The sequence below is a fragment of the Pseudorca crassidens genome, chromosome 3, assembly GCF_039906515.1.
Source record: "Pseudorca crassidens isolate mPseCra1 chromosome 3, mPseCra1.hap1, whole genome shotgun sequence".
NCBI classification, from domain to species: Eukaryota; Metazoa; Chordata; class Mammalia; order Artiodactyla; family Delphinidae; genus Pseudorca; species Pseudorca crassidens.
This window is the reverse complement of record NC_090298.1, coordinates 110,685,216-110,708,044: the sequence shown is the minus strand read 5'-3', so window position 1 is coordinate 110,708,044 and position 22,829 is coordinate 110,685,216. Positions and strand designations below refer to the sequence as shown.

The 22,829-nt window shown below is 43.7% G+C and overlaps 1 protein-coding gene across 2 annotated transcripts in view; it reads left to right on the top strand.

Moving 5' to 3' along the window:
• The window catches only part of FSTL4 (follistatin like 4), a 450,257-nt gene that overhangs the window by 416,063 nt on the left and 11,365 nt on the right, over positions 1-22,829 (top strand). The window contains exons 11-14 of one of the 2 annotated variants that reach the window (XM_067731745.1): positions 51-77; positions 3,294-3,412; positions 7,701-7,850; positions 16,587-16,694. In XM_067731745.1, the coding sequence (XP_067587846.1) occupies positions 51-77; positions 3,294-3,412; positions 7,701-7,850; positions 16,587-16,694 (404 nt within the window). The remainder of the gene's footprint in view (positions 1-50; positions 78-3,293; positions 3,413-7,700; positions 7,851-16,586; positions 16,695-22,829) is intronic. The other variant, XM_067731746.1, reaches the window with a different exon arrangement.

Sequence of the window (22,829 nt, the reverse complement as noted above, 5' to 3'; positions counted from 1 at the left end):
TTTCCTTCCCTCCATCACATTCCTGCTTTCACCGTTCTCTGATGCTGCAGTTGCAAACATTCTATGGCGAGAAGAAGGTACCAAGCTTTCTTATTCTGTGTCGTGCCTGTGCTCACGTGTGTTCATGGTCCCATAACAGGCCATCTTTCCATAAGCCAACAGCTTTTCCAGACATCAAGCAGTCCCCACAGGTGGGGTCCACGGGCCAAATCAGATGGGAGCGGGGAAGTCCATGTCAAAATCAAGTGGCACACGTGAGGCAGATTTCAACTTACTAGTGTCTTGAACGGACATTAGACGATTAGAATTGTTAAAACGAAAGTTTCCATTTAAAGCAATTTTGAAACCTCCACTGAAGCCAGCTTCTTGGCAGGGGTCCTGGCCAGAGCTGGGCCTTAAACTTTTTTCCAGTAACTGATACTGGCATTGGGGTTTAGTGTACACTTTGAGGAAATGCCGAATAAAAAAGCTACCATGATTTCTGTGCATGTATGTTTACATGTATATTTCTAAATGAATGGGTTTTTAAAATTTGTATCTAACAATCTGTAGATATTGGGTTGGGCCATACAAAATTGCCATTCTTGTATATCAAAAATGGTCTGATAACATGGCTCCAAAAATGGCAGGCACACGTGGGCGCTGGGTTAAAGAGCCCGAGTCGCTCTGTGGGGTGTTCGTGCATTTGTGGACCCCAACCCTACCTATGAACCCCTACACCAGAGAGTCCAAATCCCCTGAGGTAACTTATTCTCCAGCCAGGTGGACAGAGGGACGGTATGAGAAGCAGCAGAGAGCACCATGCAATTTCGGGGCTAAGCACTAAATTTCCTCCTTTAAAACCCGTCGTATTTCCTCATATTTTTTCCTTAAGAACTGCCATGTTACCTACAGTCTAGCATATGCACGCATACACGCACTCAGAGTGACTTCCTGAATGTCAGGCACAAATGCTCACACAGTAAGTCTGGGAGCAAAACAAAGGCAGAGCCCGGAAAATGAGGCATTGCTGCCAATGGGCTTTAGGAATCCTCAGGAGGAAAGTCAGAGCAGCGGGTGCTAATCATGGACAGTGGTCCCTTGACCCCACCTGAACTTAGTCCCTGGGCCACAGTGCACACAGAGAGCTTTGGCTCTGTGTCTTTAAAAGGTGTTTTCTAAGGGGTGTTTCCAAATTTCAAAAGTGGAGACCTGCAGAGAATGCAGGAGGCCCTGGAAAGTGTTAAATGCAGCTCTGGAGGCCCAAAGGCCAACTTAAGACCCACAGCTGCCTCGGGGCTTTAGGCTGGCTGGTGCTGCGCTAATATTGGACAACCCAGCAGCGAACAAACTCCATCACGCCTGGACAGCTAGCTGCTCACACCCCTCCCTGCTCAAACTCCAGGCCTGGAGGTAGGGAAATACAGAAGCAAAAGCAAAGCAGCCAGCAGGGCCCCAGGGCGCTGTCAGCTCTCAATAGGAACAGTGAAATGATGGGTGCGCAGAAGCAGAGAAAGCTCCTGTGTGCCCCCTTGGTCAAGCTAATCACGAGCAGAACCTTCCAGGGGCTGGCTCGTGAGGCCAGCTCTCTGGAAGTCAGTTATTTGTGGAGCAAGGCCTTGTTGAGCCTCACGTTGCACTGTCGACTGTGACAAGGCCCGGTGCTCAGCCTGCAGTGTAACCACAGCTGCAAAGCCCACGTGGGCTCTACTGAGCTTTCCATCTCATGTGGGTTCTTCCAGCTACTGATTTTCCAAAAACCTTGGGAGGCTATTGCGGGGTCTGTGGTCTTACAGGGACTTTGACCCCCTCTGGCCCCTACAGGTTTGAGTGAGAGAAGCGTGCCCAGGTGAGAGTGTACAGAAGAGAAAGTCCTCCTGGAGACAGGATAGACTGGAGTCAGAGCGAATGTGTGCTACCTAGCCCACTCCAAACAGTGGGCGGCCGTGTAGGAGGCGCTGGCCTGCTTCGTCTGGCTCTCAGGACAGGCTGCCCAGCACCCCAGGATTCCCACTGGGGCTTATGCAGTGCTCCTAGGTGCTCCCAGTTTCTGAGAGGCTGGCGTCTAGCTGTCTTTAGTGGCAGGAGCCCTCCTGCCCGGAGCCCCTCTCAGCACAGAACCAGAGGCAGGTGAGGCTGTGTCACACAGTCAGGGACCTCTGTCCACACTGGGAACCACAGGCTCTGGTGAAAATGACCTGCAGAGCCCCTGAAAGCAAGTGGAACGGTGATTCCTATTTGCCTGTTTCATTGTTTTCTAACTCACTAAAAACTTACCCAGCTAGTCAGTTAAGTCAGTACACTGGTTTTCTCAGCATGACTGGAAAGAGAGAATTTTCCACATCGCTAATTCTCTTAGAATTCATAGCAATCTTTTCAATGTTTTACCTTCAAATGAAATGAAGGGAAGGAGGAAGGGGAGGGGAGAAAGAGGGAGAACTCTAGACCTTACCCACCCTTGTGCCATGTGGACCTTTTATGGAGAGCAGGGTGAAGGGACAGAGCCCAGGGCTGGGGCTCGGGGTCTAACCCCTGCTTGGGCACAAAGGCACATGGCCTCAACCCAGCCCCTCCCCATCTTGGACCTCAGGTTCTTTGTCTTTAAAATAAGGAGGCTGAACTAACTTGTCCCCAAGGCCCCTTCTCTGCTGGTCTAAGGAGATTTCTCCCCAGACAGTCCTGGGCCGGGATGGGGGTGCAGGCAGGTGGCCGAACCAGGCTGTGGGCTCCGTCGCCTGGCCTGGGGCTGCTGTAGGGAAAAACTGTCTTGAAGGAAGGGTCTCAGGCACAGACAGGCCCAGTTTGGACAAAGGAATACCAGCCACAGCTTGCTTAGGCCCTCACATCCCAGGTAGCAGCACTGTACATAAATGTGTTTAAAAAAAATAAAAGCCTTTGCTTTTTTGGCATCACCTGATCCATTCCGATTTGACTGGTTGACAAGGACCACGGGAGACTTTGCCTTTCGGAACAGAAAAGGTCAAATGTATGTCAAAGCCAAGGCTATCACTCATTTGAAAACTTGGGTTGGTGGCCGGCCCCGGATGACCTGGCACAGGTACGCGTGTCTGGGAGGACAGCCTGGGGATTGCAGAGCCCTCGGTGTACGTATTGATTCGCAGCCCTCGGGCACTCACTCCCCACACACCGCCTGCTCGTCTCCCTTCACCCCACCTCGACCAGGCCTTGCGCTCTGTGCCTGTATCAGACGCAGCCAGACTGTAGGTTTCATCTGTGCCTGATGTGATACGTGACCCTGCCTGGGGACCAACTGCCAGGAGGGGCCTAAGTATGGCTGTGCTTGCTCCTCGCAGGCCTCAGTGTGGGAAACATGTTCTACATCTTCTCCGACGATGGCATAATCATCCTGCACCCGGTGGACTGTGAGATCCAGAGGCACCTCAAACCCACGGAGAAGATCTTCATGAGCTACGTAAGTGTCTGTGCCTGGGGCACATCCACCTCACACACAGCATCCCGAGAGGCAGCCTTTCACCATGTGTGCCACCTGATTTCTTAAATTCCATTTGCTACCTGTGATGTGGCTCCAGATGTGGTTCAAGGCTAAGGAAGGAGCACATGAGGCTTAAACTCTCATTCCTTCCTCCAGCGGCCACTTCCATGCACTGAGCCTGAGGGGAGGCCCAGGGCGGACAGATGGGTTCCTGGCCTCTGCGAGTTCACAGTCAAATGACGGAAACAGAAGTGTGAACAGACAGCTGCCAAACAAGTGCTGCTAGAAGGATGTGTAAGGTGCACTGGAACATTGAGGAGAGAGGCCTCTCCAGACCTTGGGGGACAGAGTCAGAGAAGGCTCCTGGGGCAGGTGATGCCTGGACTCAGCTGTGAAGAACAGGTGGGAATTGGTGATGGGTTTCGAGAGGAAATGTCATGAATATGGAGCACAGAGGCATAAAACATCAGGTCACATTCAGGGAACCGTAAATATTCTTTATGCCTGGAGGGACGAATGGATGTGGGAAGGGCCTCAGACTTAGGATGACCGTAGGTAAGTGTCAAAGCTGAGGAGTTCTCATGGGAAGCACTGAAGAACTTCAGGTGAAGGATGGCCAGGATCAGGGTGCTTTGGGACCTGTGCAGGGCCTCACGGCGGGCAATGATCAGAAGGGTTGCACTAGAAACACAGAAGGGGGTGAAGAGGCTGTTGTGATCACCCAGGTGAGGGCGGTGACCTGGGTTAAGTCAGTGGTGGTGGGAATGGGAAGCACTGAGTAGACTTTAGAGCTTGGAGGCCCTCAGTGGCCTCCAGGGAACGGGAGAGAGAGCTTGAGATGTGTGAATGGCCCACGCATCAGAGCTGCTGTGAACAAATAAGAGGCCAGGTAAAAAGTGGCAACGTGACATGCAGTGGGCAGAGGCAAAAGAGATGATTGCGGGTAGCAGGTCCAGAAAAACCCTTCCAACCCTCAAGACCCAGCTGTCAGGAGGCGTCCGCCAGAGCTGTGCTTCCCCGCCCCACGGCTCCGTCCCGCCCACTGGTATCCCACTTGGTGTTGCGTTGGGGGTTTCTTGCTCGAGGTCTGACCTCTTCTACTAATCCCTAGCGACTTGAAGGTAGAAGTATGGCATTAATCCAAGAGTCATCTAAAAGCCCCCACGTGCCCTCTCCTTGAAGACAGACAGTGGATAAACTGGGACACAGTCACGGGCTTGGAGCTAATGGAGCAAGTGGGCCTGGCCCAGACAAGTTCCTGAAACGAGTGTGTTGCCTTGCTGTCCTGGCCGGTGGTGTGCCTCAGAGGGTCGCATTTCTCACATTTGCAACTTGGGAGCAGCTGCTTTCCAGGCTATTTCCTTTGAATGAATCATGTTTTAAAGTATTACCTCTGATAAGTTTTCCCTCCACGTGACAGCCACAAAACCATCGAGAAAGAGTGGTCCTAGTTAATTTCCAGCAGTTAGGTTTGAATAATTGTAACCCACCACATTGGCACTAATTTCTCATATATTTGCGATAACCTAACCTGTAGCTTCTAGGGGACATCTCTCAAATGCTAACCAGGGCTCAGTTTTCCGAAGAAACTAGAACAAGACACAGTAAGAGAGGTCTTGTAGGCATTTCAGGCAACACAAGACCTCCGTGAGCTATGGAACAGTCCCAAATAACATTTTCCTCATCTAAAAAATGTCTAGAACGTCACAGGAGGGTTACGGTGAGCTGACCCTCTTTCTCAAGTGCTGAGTGAGTAGGAGGTTGGCATCTCATCTCCGGCCCCTCTGCTGGATGAGATGTCCACTTTGCCCAGCAGGAAGTGGCAGGATTAATAGGTAAGGGCACAGGCTTTAGAACAGGATCTGCACAGGTGGGTTCAGGTCCCACCTCTGTCACTCAGCAGTCTAAGTGGCTTTAGAAAAGTGACTTAACCCCTCTAAGCCTCCGTTTTCTCACAGGCATATTGGGGTTATCGTGAGGATTAAATATGATGACAGAGAGGGGCAAGTGTAAAAGGAGAAAGACCTGTTTCAAAGCTATCGCAGCCATTTAGGAAAGAAACGGGGCTGGAGATGGAAAGTAGAAGAACTCCGAGATTTAGGAGGCAATCTCCGTAGTCCTCGATGACTAATTCCCAGTGACTTGTGTGGGCGAAGGAAGAATCAAAGAAGGCGTTCCTGCTTTGGACTTGGCTGACAAGAGGGTGATGAGGACCCAGAGGAGGAGCAGGGATGGGGCGAGGACTGGTTCACATGTGGATGGCTGTGTATGAGGTGACTGTAGGGGAACCACATGGGAGCTGGGGAAGGTGGTTCTGAGCTAAAGACACAGATCTGGGAGCCATCAGCATGAGGGTACTGACGAAAGCCCGGATGGGAGACCCGATCGCTGAGGGTGCACGGGAGTGATTTGAGTCGGGCGCCTAGCACAGAACCCTGGGAGGCATCAGCGGTTAAGGGGCAGGTGCACCGAGGGGAACCACAAAGGTTGAGACAGTGTTGGACAAGAGTCATGAGGAGAAACATGAGAATGTGTATCATGGAAGACTAAGGGAAAGGAAGGTCCCCCTTTCTCTCATTTATTCATTCAACAAATATATTTTAGGCACCAATTCTGTGTCAGGTGCTTTACTAGGTGCTAGGAGTATGGCAGTGAGCCCAACCAAGAGTGTGCTCTCAAGGTGCTTACTATCTGGTGAAAAAAGAAAGACTAAACACAGGTAGACAAACAAACGCAGAAGGTCAGGTGGTAGATGAGAAACGCAGCAAGGTGAGGCAGTGAGGATGCCGGGGCGCTAAGCTAGGTGAGACCAGAGAGGGTGTCTCAAGAAGACGACACGTAAGCTGACACCCAAAGGACATAAGGAGATAAACCAGGTAGACATCTGACGAACAGCCAGCTACACAGGCCCTGGTGCAGGAGGGTGGTGTGAGCGCAGAAGAGCAAGCATGCCGTGTGCACAGGATGGATGGGAAAAGGAGAAAAAAGGCAGAGATGGGCAGAGGAGCCAGAGTGTTCAGGGCCTAGTTGGCTTCAGGGAAGACTTGGACCCTGTTCTGAGCAAGAAAGAATGTTACTGTGGTGGAGGGAGTTGAGCTGACTTGTATTTCACAGTGATCCCTGTGGTTTCTGTGTCAAGAACAACTAGCAGGAGGCCAGGGTGGAATCAAGGAGCACAGTTTGAATGCTGTAGCGGTTACTCAGCAGACAGATGTGGCTTGAGCCAAGGTGACAGAGGTGGCAGTGGTCGGAAAGTTTAATTCTGAATATATTCTTGAAGGTAAAACTGAAATGATTTTTGATGCATTGGATGAAGGCTGAGGGCATGGGGAGAGAAAGCAGTCAAAGATGACCTGAAAGGTTTGGTCTAAGGAATTAAAACAAGGGAGCTGCCACTTATTTGAGTGGAATGAGCAGGATTGGGAGGCAAAATTGAGAGTTGATTTTGGACTTATCCATTTGAGATGTAAATTAAAGAGCCAGGTAGACCTAGGAAGTGGCTAAGTCTGGAGTTCCGAGAAGAGGACTGAGCTAAAGATATGAATTTGGAAGTTGTAAGCACGTAGATTGTGTCTAAAGTCATAGGCGTGGCTAACAAAGATTAGCAAAGGGAGTGGATTTCAGAGAAGTCGTCCAGGAGCGACCTCTGAGCATCCCGGCATCTAGAGATCAGCAAACAGAGTAGGACTGAGCAACAGAGAAGGATCGGCCACTGGGGAGGATGGAGGGAAAAGAACCAAGGAGTAGTCAAGACGCTGTCAGATGATGCCCCAAGTTCAAATAAAATGATGGCAGAGCTTAAATGTAATAACTGAGAAGTCAGCCTGGAGCTTGGTGAGAACACCACCAGCTCTGTGCTGAGGACTAGAGCCAGAGGATTAAGGAGCTTGTGAGAGGTGAGGAAGCTGAGAGTGCATAGGTAACTCCTTCAGGAGTCTGGTCATTGACAGAAGTTGTTTATACGATGGATGGGGATGAGGAAAGGGAGAAGGTAGCTCACAAGAGTGGAAGAACACGGACCACACAGCTGCTGACTGAGAGGCCGGCAAAGCGAGTTACAGCCTCAGTAAGAGCAGGAGGAGGTGAAAGATGAACGAACGTGGAGTGAATACCTGGTGATTCGGGAGGGCTCAAGTGCCGTACTCTTCGGATGTGACGAATTCTGAGACAGGAAGAAGGGGACAGAGCAGGGTCGGGGAGAGGGAACCCAGCAATGATGGAGGAACAGGAAATTAAGAAGACATATGGCAACCTATCTCCTTTACAGGAAGAAATCTGTCCTCAAAGGGAAGGAGGCGCCACCCAGCCCTGCCAGTGGGCCTCAGCAGTGAATGTCAGGCACCGCTACATCTACGTGGCCCAGCCCACGCTGAGCAGAGTCCTCGTGGTCGACGTGCAGGCCCAGAAAGTCCTCCAGGTACATCTCTCTGAGGGAGGGGGGAGCTTCCAGTTCTGGGGCACAGCCGGCCACATCCTTCTTTGTTTTCCACACGCTCCCCAGCTCCTAGGAGAGGTGGTCAGCAGTGGGAGGGAGCAAAGAAGATTCACGTGCATTTTTCATCAAGTATTTATCGCCTACTGCGTGCCAAACTTTGGCCTAGGTGCTTGGAAAACAGCCACGAATGAGCAAGTCCTAGAAATTATATTCTAGCTGGGGAGACAGACCACAAATCAGAATTTTAGGGAGCTGTAGATGGTAAGAGCTATTTACAGGTTGAAAGGGACAGAGGAACTGGAAGACTCTTTTTAAGTGGGCCTCACTCTGGAAGTGAACAGAATCTGAGATCTGAATGCCAGGTGGGACTCCCGCTCTGGGAGCAGAGGGAAGGCCAGTGGGACTGGAGCACAGCCAGGAAGGGGAGAGTAGGATGTGGCGAAGTCAGGGGTAAACAAAGGCCAGTGAGATAGCCAGACATTCAGGTGTTTTAATTAGGGGAGTGACATAATCTGACATTTTTAAAGAGTCAATCTGCTGCTCAGTTAAGGGCAGACTGGAAGATAGAACAGAGATATTGGTCACTGAAATAATCTGGGCAAGATGATGGCAGCAGTGGAGGTGGTAAGAAGCTATCAAAGTCTTGCTATATTTTAAATGTAGACCCCAAAAGATTTTCTGCTCGATTGAATGTAAGGTTTGAGGGAAAGGAATCATAATAATTGTAATAATAATAATAATTTAAGCAACTGTAGAATGGTGATGCCATTTACTATGTGTGGTGGGATGAATAATGGCCCCCAAGATGTCCACATCCTAATCCTCAGAACCTATGAATGTCACCTTATACAGCAAAAGGGATTTTGCAGGTATGATTAAGATTTTTTTTACTTTTCTTTATTGGCGTATAGTTGATTTACAATGTTGTGTTCGTTTCTGCTGTACAGCAAAGTGAATCAGTTATACATATATCCACTTTTTTTTAAGATTCTTTTCCCATATAGGTCATTACAGAGTACTGAGTAGAGTTCCTTGTGCTATACAATAGGTCCATATTAGTTGTCGATTTTATCTATAGTAATGTGTATATGTCAATCCCAATCTCCCAATTTATCCCTCCTCCACTCTTTCCCCCCGGTAACCATAAGTTTGTTTTCTACATCTGTGACTCTATTTCTATTTTGTAATAAGTTCATTTGTATCATTTTTTTAGATTCCACATGTAAGTGATATCATATGATATTTGTCTTTCTGTCTGACTTACTTCACTCAGTATGAGAATCTCTAGGTCCATTCATGTTGCTTCAAATGGCATTATTTCATTCTTTTTTATGGCTGAGTAATATTCCAGTGTGTGTGTGTGTGTATCACATCTTCTTTTTCTACTCCTCTTTGGATGGACATTTAGGCTGCTTCCATGTCTTGGCTATAGTAAATAATGCTACAATGAACATTAAGGTGCATGGATCTTTTCAAATTATGGTTTTCTCCAGATATATGCTCAGGAGTGGGATTGCTGGATCATATGGTAACTCTGTTTTTAGTTTTTTAAGGAAACTCCATAGTGTTCTCCATAATGGCTGTACCAATTTACATTCCTACCAACAGTGTAGGAGGGCTCCCTTTTTGCCACACCCTCTCCAGCATATATTGTTGGTAGAATTTTTGATGATGGCCATTCTGACTGGTGGGAGGTGATAACCTCATTGTACTTTTGATTTGCACTTCTCTAATAATTAGTGATGTTAAGCAGCTTTTCACATGCTTTTTGGCCACCTGTATGTCTTCTTTGGAGAAATGTCTATTTAGGTCTTCTGCCCCGTTTTTGATTGGGTTGTTTGTTTGTCTGATATTGAGCTGCATGAGCTGTTTGTATATTTTGGAGATTGATTCCTTGTCAGTCGCTTTGTTTGCAAATATTTTCTTCCATTCTGTGGGTTGTCTTTTCATTTTGTTTATGGTTTTCTTTGCTGTGCAAAAGCTTTAGAGTTTCATTAGGTCCCATTTGTTTCTTTTTATTTTCATTACTCTCAGAGGTGGATCAAAAAAGGTCTTGCTGCAGTTTATTGCAAAAAGCGTTCTGCCTGTGTTTTCCTCTGACAGTTTTAGTGTCTGGCCTTACATTTAGGTCTTTAATCCATTTTGAGTTTATTTTTGTGTATGGTGTTAGAGAATGTTCTAATTTCATTCTTTTACATGTAGCTGTCCAGTTTTCCTAGCACCACTTCTGAAGAGACTGTCTTTTGTCCATTGTATATTCTTGCCTCCTTTCTCATAGATTAGGTGGCCATAGGTGTGTGGGTTTATCTCTGGACTTTCTATCCTGTTCCATTGATCTATATTTCTAGTTTTGTGCCAATACCATACTGTTTTGATGACTGTAGCTTTGTAGTATAGTCTGAAGTCAGGGAGTCTGATGCATTCAGCTCTGTTTTTCTTTCTCAAGATTGCTTTGTCTATTTGGGGTCTTTTGAGTTTCCATGCAAATTGTAAACATTTTTGTTCAAATTAAGGATTTTTAAATGGGGAGTTATCGTGGATTATCTGGGCAAGCCCTAACTGCAAGCACAAGTATCCTCATAAGAGGGAGGCAGGAAAAAATGTGACAACATAGAAGGAGGAGGCAGTTTAAGGACTAAAATAGGTTTGCTACACTGCTGGCTTTGAAGATTGGAGGGACAGGCCATAAGCCAAGGAATGCAGCTCTAGAGGCTGGAAAAAGCAAGGAAATGCATTCTCCCTTAGATCCTCTAGAGGGAGCACTACCTTGCATACATATTTATTCTTTGAACCTCTAGAGGGAGCATTACCTTGCATACATATTTGTTCTGCCAGTGAGATTAATTTTGGACTTCTGTCCTTCAGAACTGTAAGAGAATAAGTTTGTGTTGTTTTAAGCCACCAAGTTTGTGGCAATGTTACTGCTGCAATAGGAAGCTAATACACTCTTGATAGAGGCTTTGAGAAAGGCAGGGGATACAGGTCATGAAGCAGATACAGGGGAGAATTAGTAATTCAGCTTTAGATTTGTTAAGCTTGAGCTGCCATTTTATATATATATACATATGCAATTGGATAAACAGGTCTGGAGTCAAAGGAGAGGTCTAGGCTGGAGATATGAATGTGGGCATCATCCCCATGTGAACTGTGTTAAATCCAGTTAACTGGAGGAAATCATGGAGTGAAGTACAGATAGAAAAGAGGTCAAGGTTGGAGCCTTGAAGTATTCCAACACTTAAAGATCAGGAATGAGACAGGAAGCCAACAAAGGAGACCAAGAAGGAGTAGCCTGAAAGGTAGGAAGAAAATGAGAAGAGGGTGGTGTTCCACAAGCCAAGAAAAGAGCTTTTTAAGGGAGAGTTAGTGGCCAGTGGTGTCAAAGGTTGCTGAAAGCATTTGTATGTTATGAAGACTGAGAACTAACCATTGGATTTGGTACCACATGGATCACCTTGGCGGGAACAGATAGGACTATAATGGCTGAATGCAAGCCTGAGGGGGTGGATTCAAATTAGAATCAGAGGGAGTAGAGATGGTGAATAGAGACAACTATTTTCAGGGGTTTTGCTATAAATATGAGAAAAGGTAGACAAATGAGGCAGTAGCTGGAAGAGGATGCTGAAGAAACTTTTAGAATAGGTGATATTACAGCATTTGTATGCTAATGGGAAAAACTTCTCCCACAATTCTTCCCTTTCTTCTGCATCATCGAAGTAGGCAGCAGTCAGTGGAATCCAGATCATACAAGTAGATATGCTAGCCTAAGATAAAAGCACATTCTTTCATCGTAACAGGAAGAAATAGAAAGTATTCGGGCACAGGTGCAAATAGGTGATACAATTGGTGATAGCTGGATGACCTTCTCTTCTGGTTGCCTTTATTTCCTCAGTGAAATAAGAAGGAAAATTATCACCAAGGCTGGAGGTCTAAGGAAAGAGGTAAAAGTTGGATGTGAGATTGAACTGACCAGGGAAATGAGATAGGACTGCAGGGCAATAGGGAAGGCCCACTTAAGGATGAGGGGTGCAAATGTAAAGTCAGACCGGTGAGGAGGGTTGTATCTTTTTTTCCCAGGAATGCTCAGCTGCCCAGGTGCAGGATCATTGTTGGGAGAAAGTTGTATAAAAACCAGGGTTGTGGTTGTGGTTTCTCCTGAAAAACATGATAGGAGACTTTCCAGCTATCTTTTTGTTATTGATTTCCCTGGCCAGAGAAAGTACTCTGAATAATTTCAATCCTTATTGAAGCTTGCTTTATAACTCAGCTTATCAACTTTCATAAATGTTCTATGTGCACTTTAAAAGAATGTGTATTCTAATGTTTTAGGTAGATTTTACATATATGTCAAGTTGGTTTATTGTATTGTTCAGATAGTCTTAAGTGATTTTTTTGTCTACTTAGTCTACCACCTGCTGAGAGCCATGTTGAAGTCTCCCACTGTGATTGTAGATTTATCAAGTTCCATCCATTTTTGCTTTAAAATTATAGTATCTTCCTGGGGGGGAAGACTTCTTTCTTCTTACAAAATATCCCTCTTTATCTCTGGCAAAGCTTCTTGCCTGAAAGTCCATTCTGTCTAATATTAATATAGCTAAATCAGATTTATTTTGATTAGTGTTACCATGGTATAATTTTTCCATTCTTTCACTTTCAATCTTTCTATCTCATATATTTAAAAAGTGATCTCTTATAAAGCCACATGTATTTGGATTTTGGTTTTTATCTAGTTTAATAATCTTGATCTTTTACTTGGATTATTTGATCCATGTATTTTTGGTGTAATTATATGGTTATGTCTATCATCTTACTGTTTTTTCATTTGACCTACCTCTTTATGTTGCTTTTTTCTTCTTTTAGCTTTCTTTTGGATTAGTCAAACACTTTTGTTCTATTTCTCCCTCTGTTAGCTTGTTGTCCATGCATTCTTTTATCATTGTTGTTATTATTACCACCATAGAGATTACAACATGCATCCTTGCCTCAATACAGTCTCATACAAATTATTGCTTCACTTGCCCAATAATGATAGAACCTTAGAACACTTTGACTCCTTTAACCTTCCTCCTGCCTTTGGCACTATTGTGGGAATGAATTTTAATTCTACATGTAATTTAACCCCACAAGACATGACTATTATTATTATTTTGTACAGCTGATAGTCATTTACATTCACCCACATATTTACCTTTTCCATTGCTCTTTATTCTTTCCTGAAGTACATAGTTCTGTCTGGGATCATTTTCATTGTGACTGAACAAGTTTCTTTAATAGTTCTTTTAGTGCAGGTCTGCTGGCAACAGATTCTCGTAGTTTTCGTTTGTTTGAAAATTTGCCCTTTATTTGTAAAGGATATTTGCACTGGATATAGAGTGCTACATTGGCAGTTAAATTCTTTCTGCATTTTAAGATGCCGTTTCATTATCTTCCATTGTTTTTGTTAATAGGTCAACTGTCAGTCTTATTGTCTCTCTTTTGAAGATAATGTCTCTCTTTTTTCTCTCTGGCTACTTTCTAGATTTTCTCTTTGGTCTCTAGCAGTTTTACGTGCCCAGGTATGGTGTTCTTTGTATTTATTCTGATCTGGGGTTTTCAGAGGTTCTTAAATGTGTAGATTAATATCTTTAATCAGACTGGAAAATTCTCAACCATTATTTCTTCAAATATTCTGCTGCCTCATTCTCTCTCACCTCTTCCTTGGTAACTCTGAGAGAAAAAAAGTTAGACCTTTCCATTGTGTCCCACACATCTCTTTCACGCTTATTTTCCATCCTTTTTATCTCTTGTGGTTCGGTTTGGGCATATGCTATCAACTTGTCTTTCAGTTCAATAATCCTATATTCCACTGTGTCTAAGGTATATATAACAAAACCTATTTATTGAGATCTTAATTTCAGGTGTTGCATTTTTTCACTTTTAGAATTTCTGCTTAATTCCTTTTATATACACAATTTTTAAATTATTTTTTTATGGATCACCTGTGAGTCTGTTTCTATTGTCTTTTTTATGTTGCTTTCAGTTATATATATATAAGCTGTATCTTGGAATGCCTAGTAATTCCGTATTACACTGTAGAGACTTTAAATGGCTGTCATCCACTGAAGAGGGTTTACCCTTTTCTCTGCTAGGAAGAGAGAGAGTATAGAATGAATCACTTTAATCAAGTACTAAGTTGAATCAAGGCTGAGTTGCAGCTTTCATAAGGCTTAGTCAGTCTCTGATTCACTCCTAGTAGGTAGCCCTTCAGGTCTTTAAACTGAGAGCCTTCTGTGTTCTTCAGGACCTTTTCCCTTCCATGTCTTTGCTCCTTAGCATATTGAGACTGTGGAAAGCTCTGTTCTGAATGTAAGAGATTTTTGGTTCAGGTTTTCAGTCTCCTACTCCGTACCACCTCAGTCAGAATGAGAATATGAAAAATGATTAGAGAAAGTTAAGCAGAAAGGAGAGATAATGCCTGCAGTCTAAACTTTGGGGAAGTTTGTGAAGAGGGCAGACAAATGGGATACCTGGAGGAGAATGTGTAATCAAGAGGGTTTTTTAAAAGAGTGAGAGAGAAAATATAAGAAACTAGAGATAGTGTCAGGATGGTATCATTACTGGTGAGAAAAGAAGCTCTGGGTAGAGGAAGACAGTGCCAGATCATAAAGCCTTTGGTAAATGAAGGGAAGCAGCCAGGATGAGAGGTTCAAGGAAGAGTAGCTGGAGGCATGAACAAAGGACCTGGGGTATGTGAAGTGTAGGAACATAGAAACAGCCTCTACTTGAGGCTTCAGGGCAGAGGAAGTTTTAATTAGAGCAAGAAAGTATAAGGAGACTTCAAAGATGGTGATGACTGGAGAAGAAATATATTTCAGCAGGGATAGGCAAAATCAAGAGTTCAGATTTGTTTAAAGTTGTGGTCATCGACAGAGGAATGAATTCTAAAGTCAGTCATCAGAGTATAATGGGTTATTTGAAGCCATGTATTGAATGAGCTCACCCAGGGAAAGGATATAGACAGAGACAAGGTCAAAGATGAAGACGGGGGACGTGCCACCATTTAGAAGTCAGGATGAGGAAGAGAAGCCAGGGAGATGGGAAGCTGAGTGAAGAAAATGTTTCCAGAAGGGAATGGTTAGCCATGTGGAATCTTGGTGAAATGTCAAGTTATAGGAGGAGCACACAGTGATCTCTGAATTTGACATGAAGCTCTAGAGCAGTTCAGTGGAGTGGTGAAGACAAACAGTTAAGAGGAAGTGGTTTCAGGGACTCCATAGACATTTCTTTAGAGAAGTTTTAACCAGTGGGAGCAAAGATGCTTTTCCCCCCAAGATCAGAAAAGCTAGAATATGGTGGACTGAAATTTCAGAAATTTGTTGACTGACAAGGTTTAAGTTATGATGGCTGCAGTGGGGAAGAGGTAAAGATCACTGAAACCAAGAAGGAACTGAGAAAGCAGGGCTTTGAATGAAGGCACCAAAGTTGGGGACTCAGGGAGTGACAGAGAAAACAGAGCATCTTTAGTGAACAAAGGGAGTGACTAGAACTTTGGCCAATGCCAAAAAGAGCAGGGGTCATAGTGGCATAACAAAACAGAGTTTTGGAACTTATAAAACTACATTCTGAGAAGTAGAAAAGTCACCATTTGACAGGGCCACTGGGGAAGCTCTGTCCTCAGAAAAGAGCAGAGTTTCAGTTACAGCAGTAGAAAAAGACTCTGCCTGATGCTACAGTCTGAGTCCCAGAGGCTCCAGGTGAATGATGTACCAGATAGAGTCTGCACGAAGTTAAGAGACAGGTGATAATGGATGAGTTCAAAGTCAGTCTCAGATGACCCAGGAAGAAGAGCTAGCGAAGGACGCTGAGGGTTCAAGAGGCCCCAAAGGCTTACAGGAGAAGTGATGGGAGGGTCCTGAAGCTGATTCTTGAGTGGAAAACTGAAAAAAAAAAAAAAAAACAAAACTCTGTGTTTAGGCTTTTGCCAAGATGGTCTGGGTACCCTTTAAGTAAGACATGCAAGAATTTTTTTTTTTTTTTTTTTTTTTTGCGGTACGCGGGCCTCTCACTGCTGTGGCCTCTCCCGCTGCGGAGCACAGGCTCCGGACACACAGGCCCAGCAGCCATGGCTCACAGGCCCAGCCACTCTGTGGCACGTGGGATCCTTCCGGACCAGGGCACGAACCCGCGTCCCCTGCATCGGCAGGCGGACTCTCAACCACTGTGCCACCAGGGAAGCCCAAGAATTTTTTTTTAAATAAATTTTTTATTTACTTTTTGGCTGTGTTGGGTCTTCGTTGCTGCACACAGGCTTTCTCTAGTTGCGGCGAGCAGAGCCTACTCTTCCTTGCAGTGCGCAGGCTTCTCATTGCAGTGGCTTCTCTTGTTGCAGAGCATGGGCTCTAGGCGCGTGGGCTCAGTAGTTGTGGCACATGGGCTTAGCTGCTATACAGCATGTGGGATCTTCCCGGACCAGGGCTCGAACCCATGTCCCCTGCACTGGCAGGCAGATTCTTAACCACTGCGCCACCAGGGAAGTCCCTGCAAGAAATTTTTAAAAGGAAGAACATTACTGACAACCAATTTTATGCCTCTGAAGACAAACCAGAAGGGATGTTTCTACCCTGGGTTCCCAAACTGGCTCATTGTCAAGGCTGCTAGGCTGGCTTTCCACTCACCCAAGAGTGGCCTAGAAATGAATCAGCTTCTACAACAATGACCAACTTGTCGCTATTTTTTTTCAAGTCCATAGGTGTCGACCCTCTGCCGGCTAAGTTGTCCTATGACAAATCACATGACCAAGTGTGGGTCCTGAGCTGGGGGAACGTGCATAAGTCCCAACCAAGCCTCCAGGTATGTTGAGTACATGGAAGACAACACCCACCTGCAGGAAAGGGCTCTCTCCCTAGCTAATAAATGTCTCCTGCTTCCCTAGGTGGCTAATCACATTTATCCAAAGTATGTCCGTGAAGGCTAAGGAGAGAGTAGGAAACATCCTCAGGATAATGCCCCTTATAGGCAATGAACGGTATCTTCCGCCAGGCCTGCTCTTAAAGACAGTAACACTTATGATGGATAAGATTCTAATGTCATGACAACCAGAATGTGTCTCTTGGGCCCCACCCAGCCCAGCCCCAAAACACTTGCCTCTTCTGAGCTAGGGGCTCCTGGGGCCACGCAGAAATGAACCTCTGGACTTCAAGCAGTGAGAAGGGAGCCAGGGCTTTCTTTACCTTGGGCTGCATGGGCTGGAGAACACTGTCAAAGCAGGTACCAGATGATAAGGAAGGAGAAGGAAAAGCAGCAGCAGCAATCATGTTCATAAATGAGGAAGGAGAAGGAAAAGCAGCAGCAGCAATCATGTTCATAAATGGAAGCACATTACTGAGTGCTCACAGTGTTCCAGGCACAGGAAGTTTCAATAACTGGCCCCTGGTCCAACCTAGGCCTACATTCAGCCCTGCAGCCCATACATTCAGCCACTGCATTGTACTGCCTCTTGGGAAGAGCTTGGGACCAGGACATCTGTGGGATCCCTTCCTCCACCAGTCGGGGAAGGTCATCACCAACCCTATGTTGAGTGTGTCCGGCTCAGCCTTTCTCATCAGGGGTACATGAGAAGATTAAGCCCTACAAAAGGTGATTTGAATGCCCGGTCCCTCGATTCTCCCAATGACGGTGCATAGAACCATTCTAGATGCACAGAAGAGAATTCACCGCATACAGTGGATTCCTCGGGATATTAGGGTTTTTTTCTCTCTCAGAACCCCAGCTGAGAAGGGCTGCGGATGGAGCCAAGTTCACACTGTTCCCAAGACTGGTAAGAGGCCAGGGATACCCAGTCTACAGAACCTTCCTCCTGGGGACTGGCCACCTGCCTTACCTACCTCTGTGCTGCTGGGCCAGGGGAAGGACACTACTTCACCTCCTACAAAACAAGACTATTGTCCCTCAGTGAACACCATCAACACATCCTGGGCCCCAGTGAGCTGATGACAAATAATAACAATTCATTAGAGGACCTGGGAGCCAGAATAAAGGTCACTTAGAACAGAGTATAAGCCCAGAAAACTGGTTCCTCTGGCAGCTCTAAGAAAGCATGTAAGGAAATTCAAGGGGAGGGGCCACCAAAAAATATTTTTCTAAAACTAAAATTTAACAAAAAATGATTTCCTAATTTAAAACTGCAGTAGATAGATGAGTTGAAAATGCATGGTTTCTACTGAGACTCAAAACAGTAGCCTGAAAGATAAAGAAGAATCCTCAAATCACAGAATACAAGATTGAGATATGAAGTCTCAAAAGATGTTTCAACGTCAAAAGAAGTTTAGAAAGAGAAAAGGTAATAGTTGGAATGGAGTCAAACATTAAATAAATTTGGAAGAAAATTTCCAAGTTGAAAAAGTAAATTATGTAGATTAAAAGGGATCTGTAAGTTCTAGCCTAACTTGATGAGAAATAACACATCTCTGCTCTTGGTAAAACTCTGGACTTCCAAGAATAAAGGAAAAATATTACAAGCTTCAAGGCAGAAAGAAAAGTCACCTGTAAAAGAACAATTAGGTTGGCACTGGACTTCTCACCTGCAACAGCTGCTGGAAGACCGTGGCATCATATCTACATGCTATTAAGATAAAAGGGCTGATATCCAAGGTATCATTTACCTGTCAGGACAAAAGAAAGACCTAAGGATATTCAAGAATTCAGAGAGCAGATCATGAAAGATACCAGAAGAACAGTAGGTGAACCAGATCAGAGACATCGAGATGGCGAAAGATAGATAAAGAGGAAACAGGCCTAAGTAAGGAACCTAGAGAGGAAGGTCCAAAAATAAAATAAGATGGATGAGGAGAGACTACCTGGAAATGTATTAGTAAGTGCTAAATAAGGGCATTTGAATTAGGAGAAATGGACTGAAAGAGAAATTCTGATACCAGGCTCTAACTAAAGATGATAAGTTATTTCTGTAAAAGTAAGGGTAGGGAGTGGAGGAGAGTAAAAATACTCAAAAATGTCATCTTACAGGGATAAGAGAGGACATAGAGAATGTTCTTTGAAATTAATAGTTGAGATAGTTAACTGTCTAATTATTCCAAATGTGACAAACTGGTTTCTCCTATTAAAAGCAGAGATGATGAGATTGGGTTTGGAAGGGAGGGAGAGAAAACTAGCTGTAACTTGTTTACAGGAAACCCATAAAGTGATAATAAAAGGTTGAATTGAAAGGGGTGGAAATAGTAGTGATGGTAGGTGGACAAAAAGATGTATGAGTGGAATATCAGACAAGGTCAAATTTAAGGTTAAAAGCACTAAACAGCAGAAGGAGAAGCATTATGTGAAGACAAACGGCCAACAGGTAGCAAACAACATAACTAAATACATAATACAAGAGTGATTAAAAATACAAGAACTTGATTTACAATGCACTTAAATCGTACATTCCAAAGAGACAAAATAATGACATGGGAAAAATGAATAATATGAATAAGGAACTTGGTTTAATAAATATATAGAAAACCTTTCCTCTGCCAAATAGAAATTTTTCACTTGTCCACATATGTGTCAGTAAACACAAATAAAAATTTAGCAAATTTTGTAAAAGTCAGTGTTATAGGCTACATTATCTGATAATTAGAAACAATTAAAATGTGACCTACCTAATAAGGAAACACTCCTAGATCACTGCTGCATCAAAGAGGAAATTAAAAGGAGAAATCACAAACTGTCTCAAAAGCAATGAAAAAGAGACTACTTCTCATCAAAACCTACAGGATACAGAGAAAGCTGTACACAAGGAATATCTGTGTCTTAAAAGCCTGCAGAGAATATTTGTATTAAGAAAAAGAACAAAGTAACTGGCAGGAAGGAATTATTTAAAAGACTAAAATTAGTAGAAATAAAAAAAGGACAAAAACCAATAAATCCTTCACAAACCTGATAAAAAAGAATATAAACAAAATGAGAAAAGGCATATTACTGCAGATAAAGGAGGATGAAAATAATTGTAAAATAATACTACACTGCAACTCTGGGGCAGCAGATTTTAAGACCTAGAAGAAATGGATGATTGTTTGCAAAATGCAGGAAAAAAAAAACAAACTGACCTAGTCAGAAAGAGAAAGTCAAGTACCATATGATATCACTTATATATGAAATCTAAAATATGACACAAATGAATCTATCTACCAAGCAGAAACAGACTCACAGACATAGAGAACAGACTTGTGGTTGCCAAGGGGGAAGGGTGTGGGGGAGGGATGGACTAGGAGTTTGGGGTGAGCAGATACAAACTATTACATATAGAATGGATGGACAACAAGGTCCCACTGTATAGCACAGGGAAGTATATTCAATGTCCTGGGATGAACCATAATGGAAAAGATATAATAGTTTTGTAATATTTATATAAATTTAAAAATATATATGTATAACTGAGTCACTTTGCTGTACAGCAGAAATTAACACAACATTGTAAAACAACTATACTTCAATAAAAAAAAAATTAAGGAGGAAAAAAAACTGACCTAAGAAAAGGAAAACTTGAAATAGAACAATTACCAGAGAAGAGGTTTTTTAAAGATCAAAGATCTACCATAGAAAAATGTACAGCCAAGTTTTATCAAACCTTTCAAATGTAGATCATTTTAATATCATTTGAACTATCCCAGACCATATGGAAAAAAATGTGCAACTCCTTAGTATTAAAAAATAAAACTATCACCAGTTAGAATGGGCATCATCAGAAAATCTGCAAACAACAGATGCTGGCAAGGGTGTGGAGAAAAGGGAACCGTCTTGCTCTGTTGGTGGGGATGTAAATTGATACAGCCACTATGGAGAACAGTATGGAGATTCCTTAAAAAACTAAAAATAGAATTACCATATGACCCAGCAATCCCACTACTGGGCATATACCCAGAGAAAACCATAATTCAAAAAGACACATGCACCCCAATGTTCATTGCAGCACTATTTACAGTAGCCAGGTCATGGAAACAACCTAAATGCCCATCAACAGACAAGTGGATAAAGAAGATGTGGTACATATATACAATGGAATATTACTCAGCCATAAAAAGGAACGAAATTGGGTCATTTGTAGAGACGCGGTTGGATCTAGAGACTGTCATACAGAGTGAAGTAAGTCAGAAAGAGAAAAACAAATATCGTATATTAACGCATATATGTGGAACCTAGAAAAATGGTACAGATGAACCGGTTTGCAGGGCAGAAACAGAGACACAGATGTAGAGAACAAACGTATGGACACCAAGGGGGGAAAGCTGCTGGGGGGTGTGGGGGTGTGGGATGAATTGGGAGATTGGGATTGACAATGTATACACTAATATGTATAAAATAGATAACTAATAAGAACCTGCTGTATAAAAACATGAATAAAATAAAATTCAAAAATTCAAAAAAAATTAAAAAATAAAACTATCAACTAATCTCACTTATGAATACAGAAGCAAAGTTCTAAACATGGTATTAAAAATAGAGTCCAACAATGCATCTAACTGCTCGAGCAGGGAACAAATTCCTGGGATGTAGTAATGGTTCACTCTGAGGAAATCAGTCAACATTACTCATAACACAAAACAGAAAAAAAGCTATAATATTTTCAGTAAATGCTGGAAAGGCATTTAACTAAATACAGCAGACATCCTTAATTTTTTTAAAAAAACTAAAAATAGGAATAGAAGACATAAACATAATGAAGACTATTTCCAAGAAACCAAGAGGAAATTTTGCCTAAATGACAAAACACTAAAAGCATTTTAATTAATAGCAGGAATTAGACCATTATGCCCACCATCACCATAATTGGAAAGTCTTAGAAATGCACTATGACAAAAAAATGAAATAAATTGAATAAACCTACCTTCATCTCTGTGGACTAGGGTTCAGGAAACCACTGCTTGCAGAAACTGCTCCTGGAAAGGTCAGTGGGCAGAGCCTTTATGGTGAGCAATTTGGAAATGTGAACCAAAAGCCTCAGAACATTGCTTTCAATCCAGCAACTTGACCTCTCAGAACTTATCCAAAGGTGACGATCAGGGATGGGCACAAAGATTTAGCTACAACATTGTGTGTTACTGCAATGTTTATATTTGCAAAACATTGAAAATACCATCTTAATGTTTCTAAATATCCAACACTAAGGAATTGGTTAAACAAGCTTTGCTATGACTAAATGAAGGTGGTTCTATAAATGAGGCTTATTCCACCAAGGCCCTGCCCCAGGAGCCAGTGTTAGAACCTTTGGCACCGTCTCGAGTCCTGCCCATCATGCTCTCGCCCACCCACTCCCAGCTTTCAGCTGCCTCTCTCCCCATCCCACTCGATATCTTGCACCCTGCCCTTCCCCAGCTGTCACCTCTCATCTGGTTTTGTCCACTCCTCGGAAGCAGATGCTCAGACTTCCCTACCCCACACTCACTACTAACTTACATCTCCTGATACCCAGCCAACTATGTGCATCTCCTGAACCAAGCCCCTAGAGCCAGGAAATTTGAGAGGCTCAACAATTATCTTTTGGTCACAAATATGCCCAGCCATGCGCTGGGACACAGGCCAAGAAGGAATTCATGACTCATTGGAGAAATGAGGCTGACTAGCCCATATCAGTTCGGTGGCCCATGACACCAGGTTTTGATGAAGTAACCTCTGAATATAGGGTGTCAGGGTGGTGATGCATGAATGACACTGACTGCTGACAGCCTATAATTTTCCATCTCTATTATAAGCTAAAATGACAGACCTTATATCAAGCAATGATTGCATGGCTTCTTGGAATTCTCTGGCATTTTCACCTGGACTCTCTAAGATCCAGTTTCCTAATACTGATATTTTCTTAATGCCTAGTCCTAAGCTTTTCCCATGGACTTGCCATGGAAGTGTCATTTGGCTTTTTTTTTTTAAATCACAGGAAAATAACCTAACTTTAGAGCTGCCCCAAGACTGAAAATCACAGCTCTCATCATTCTA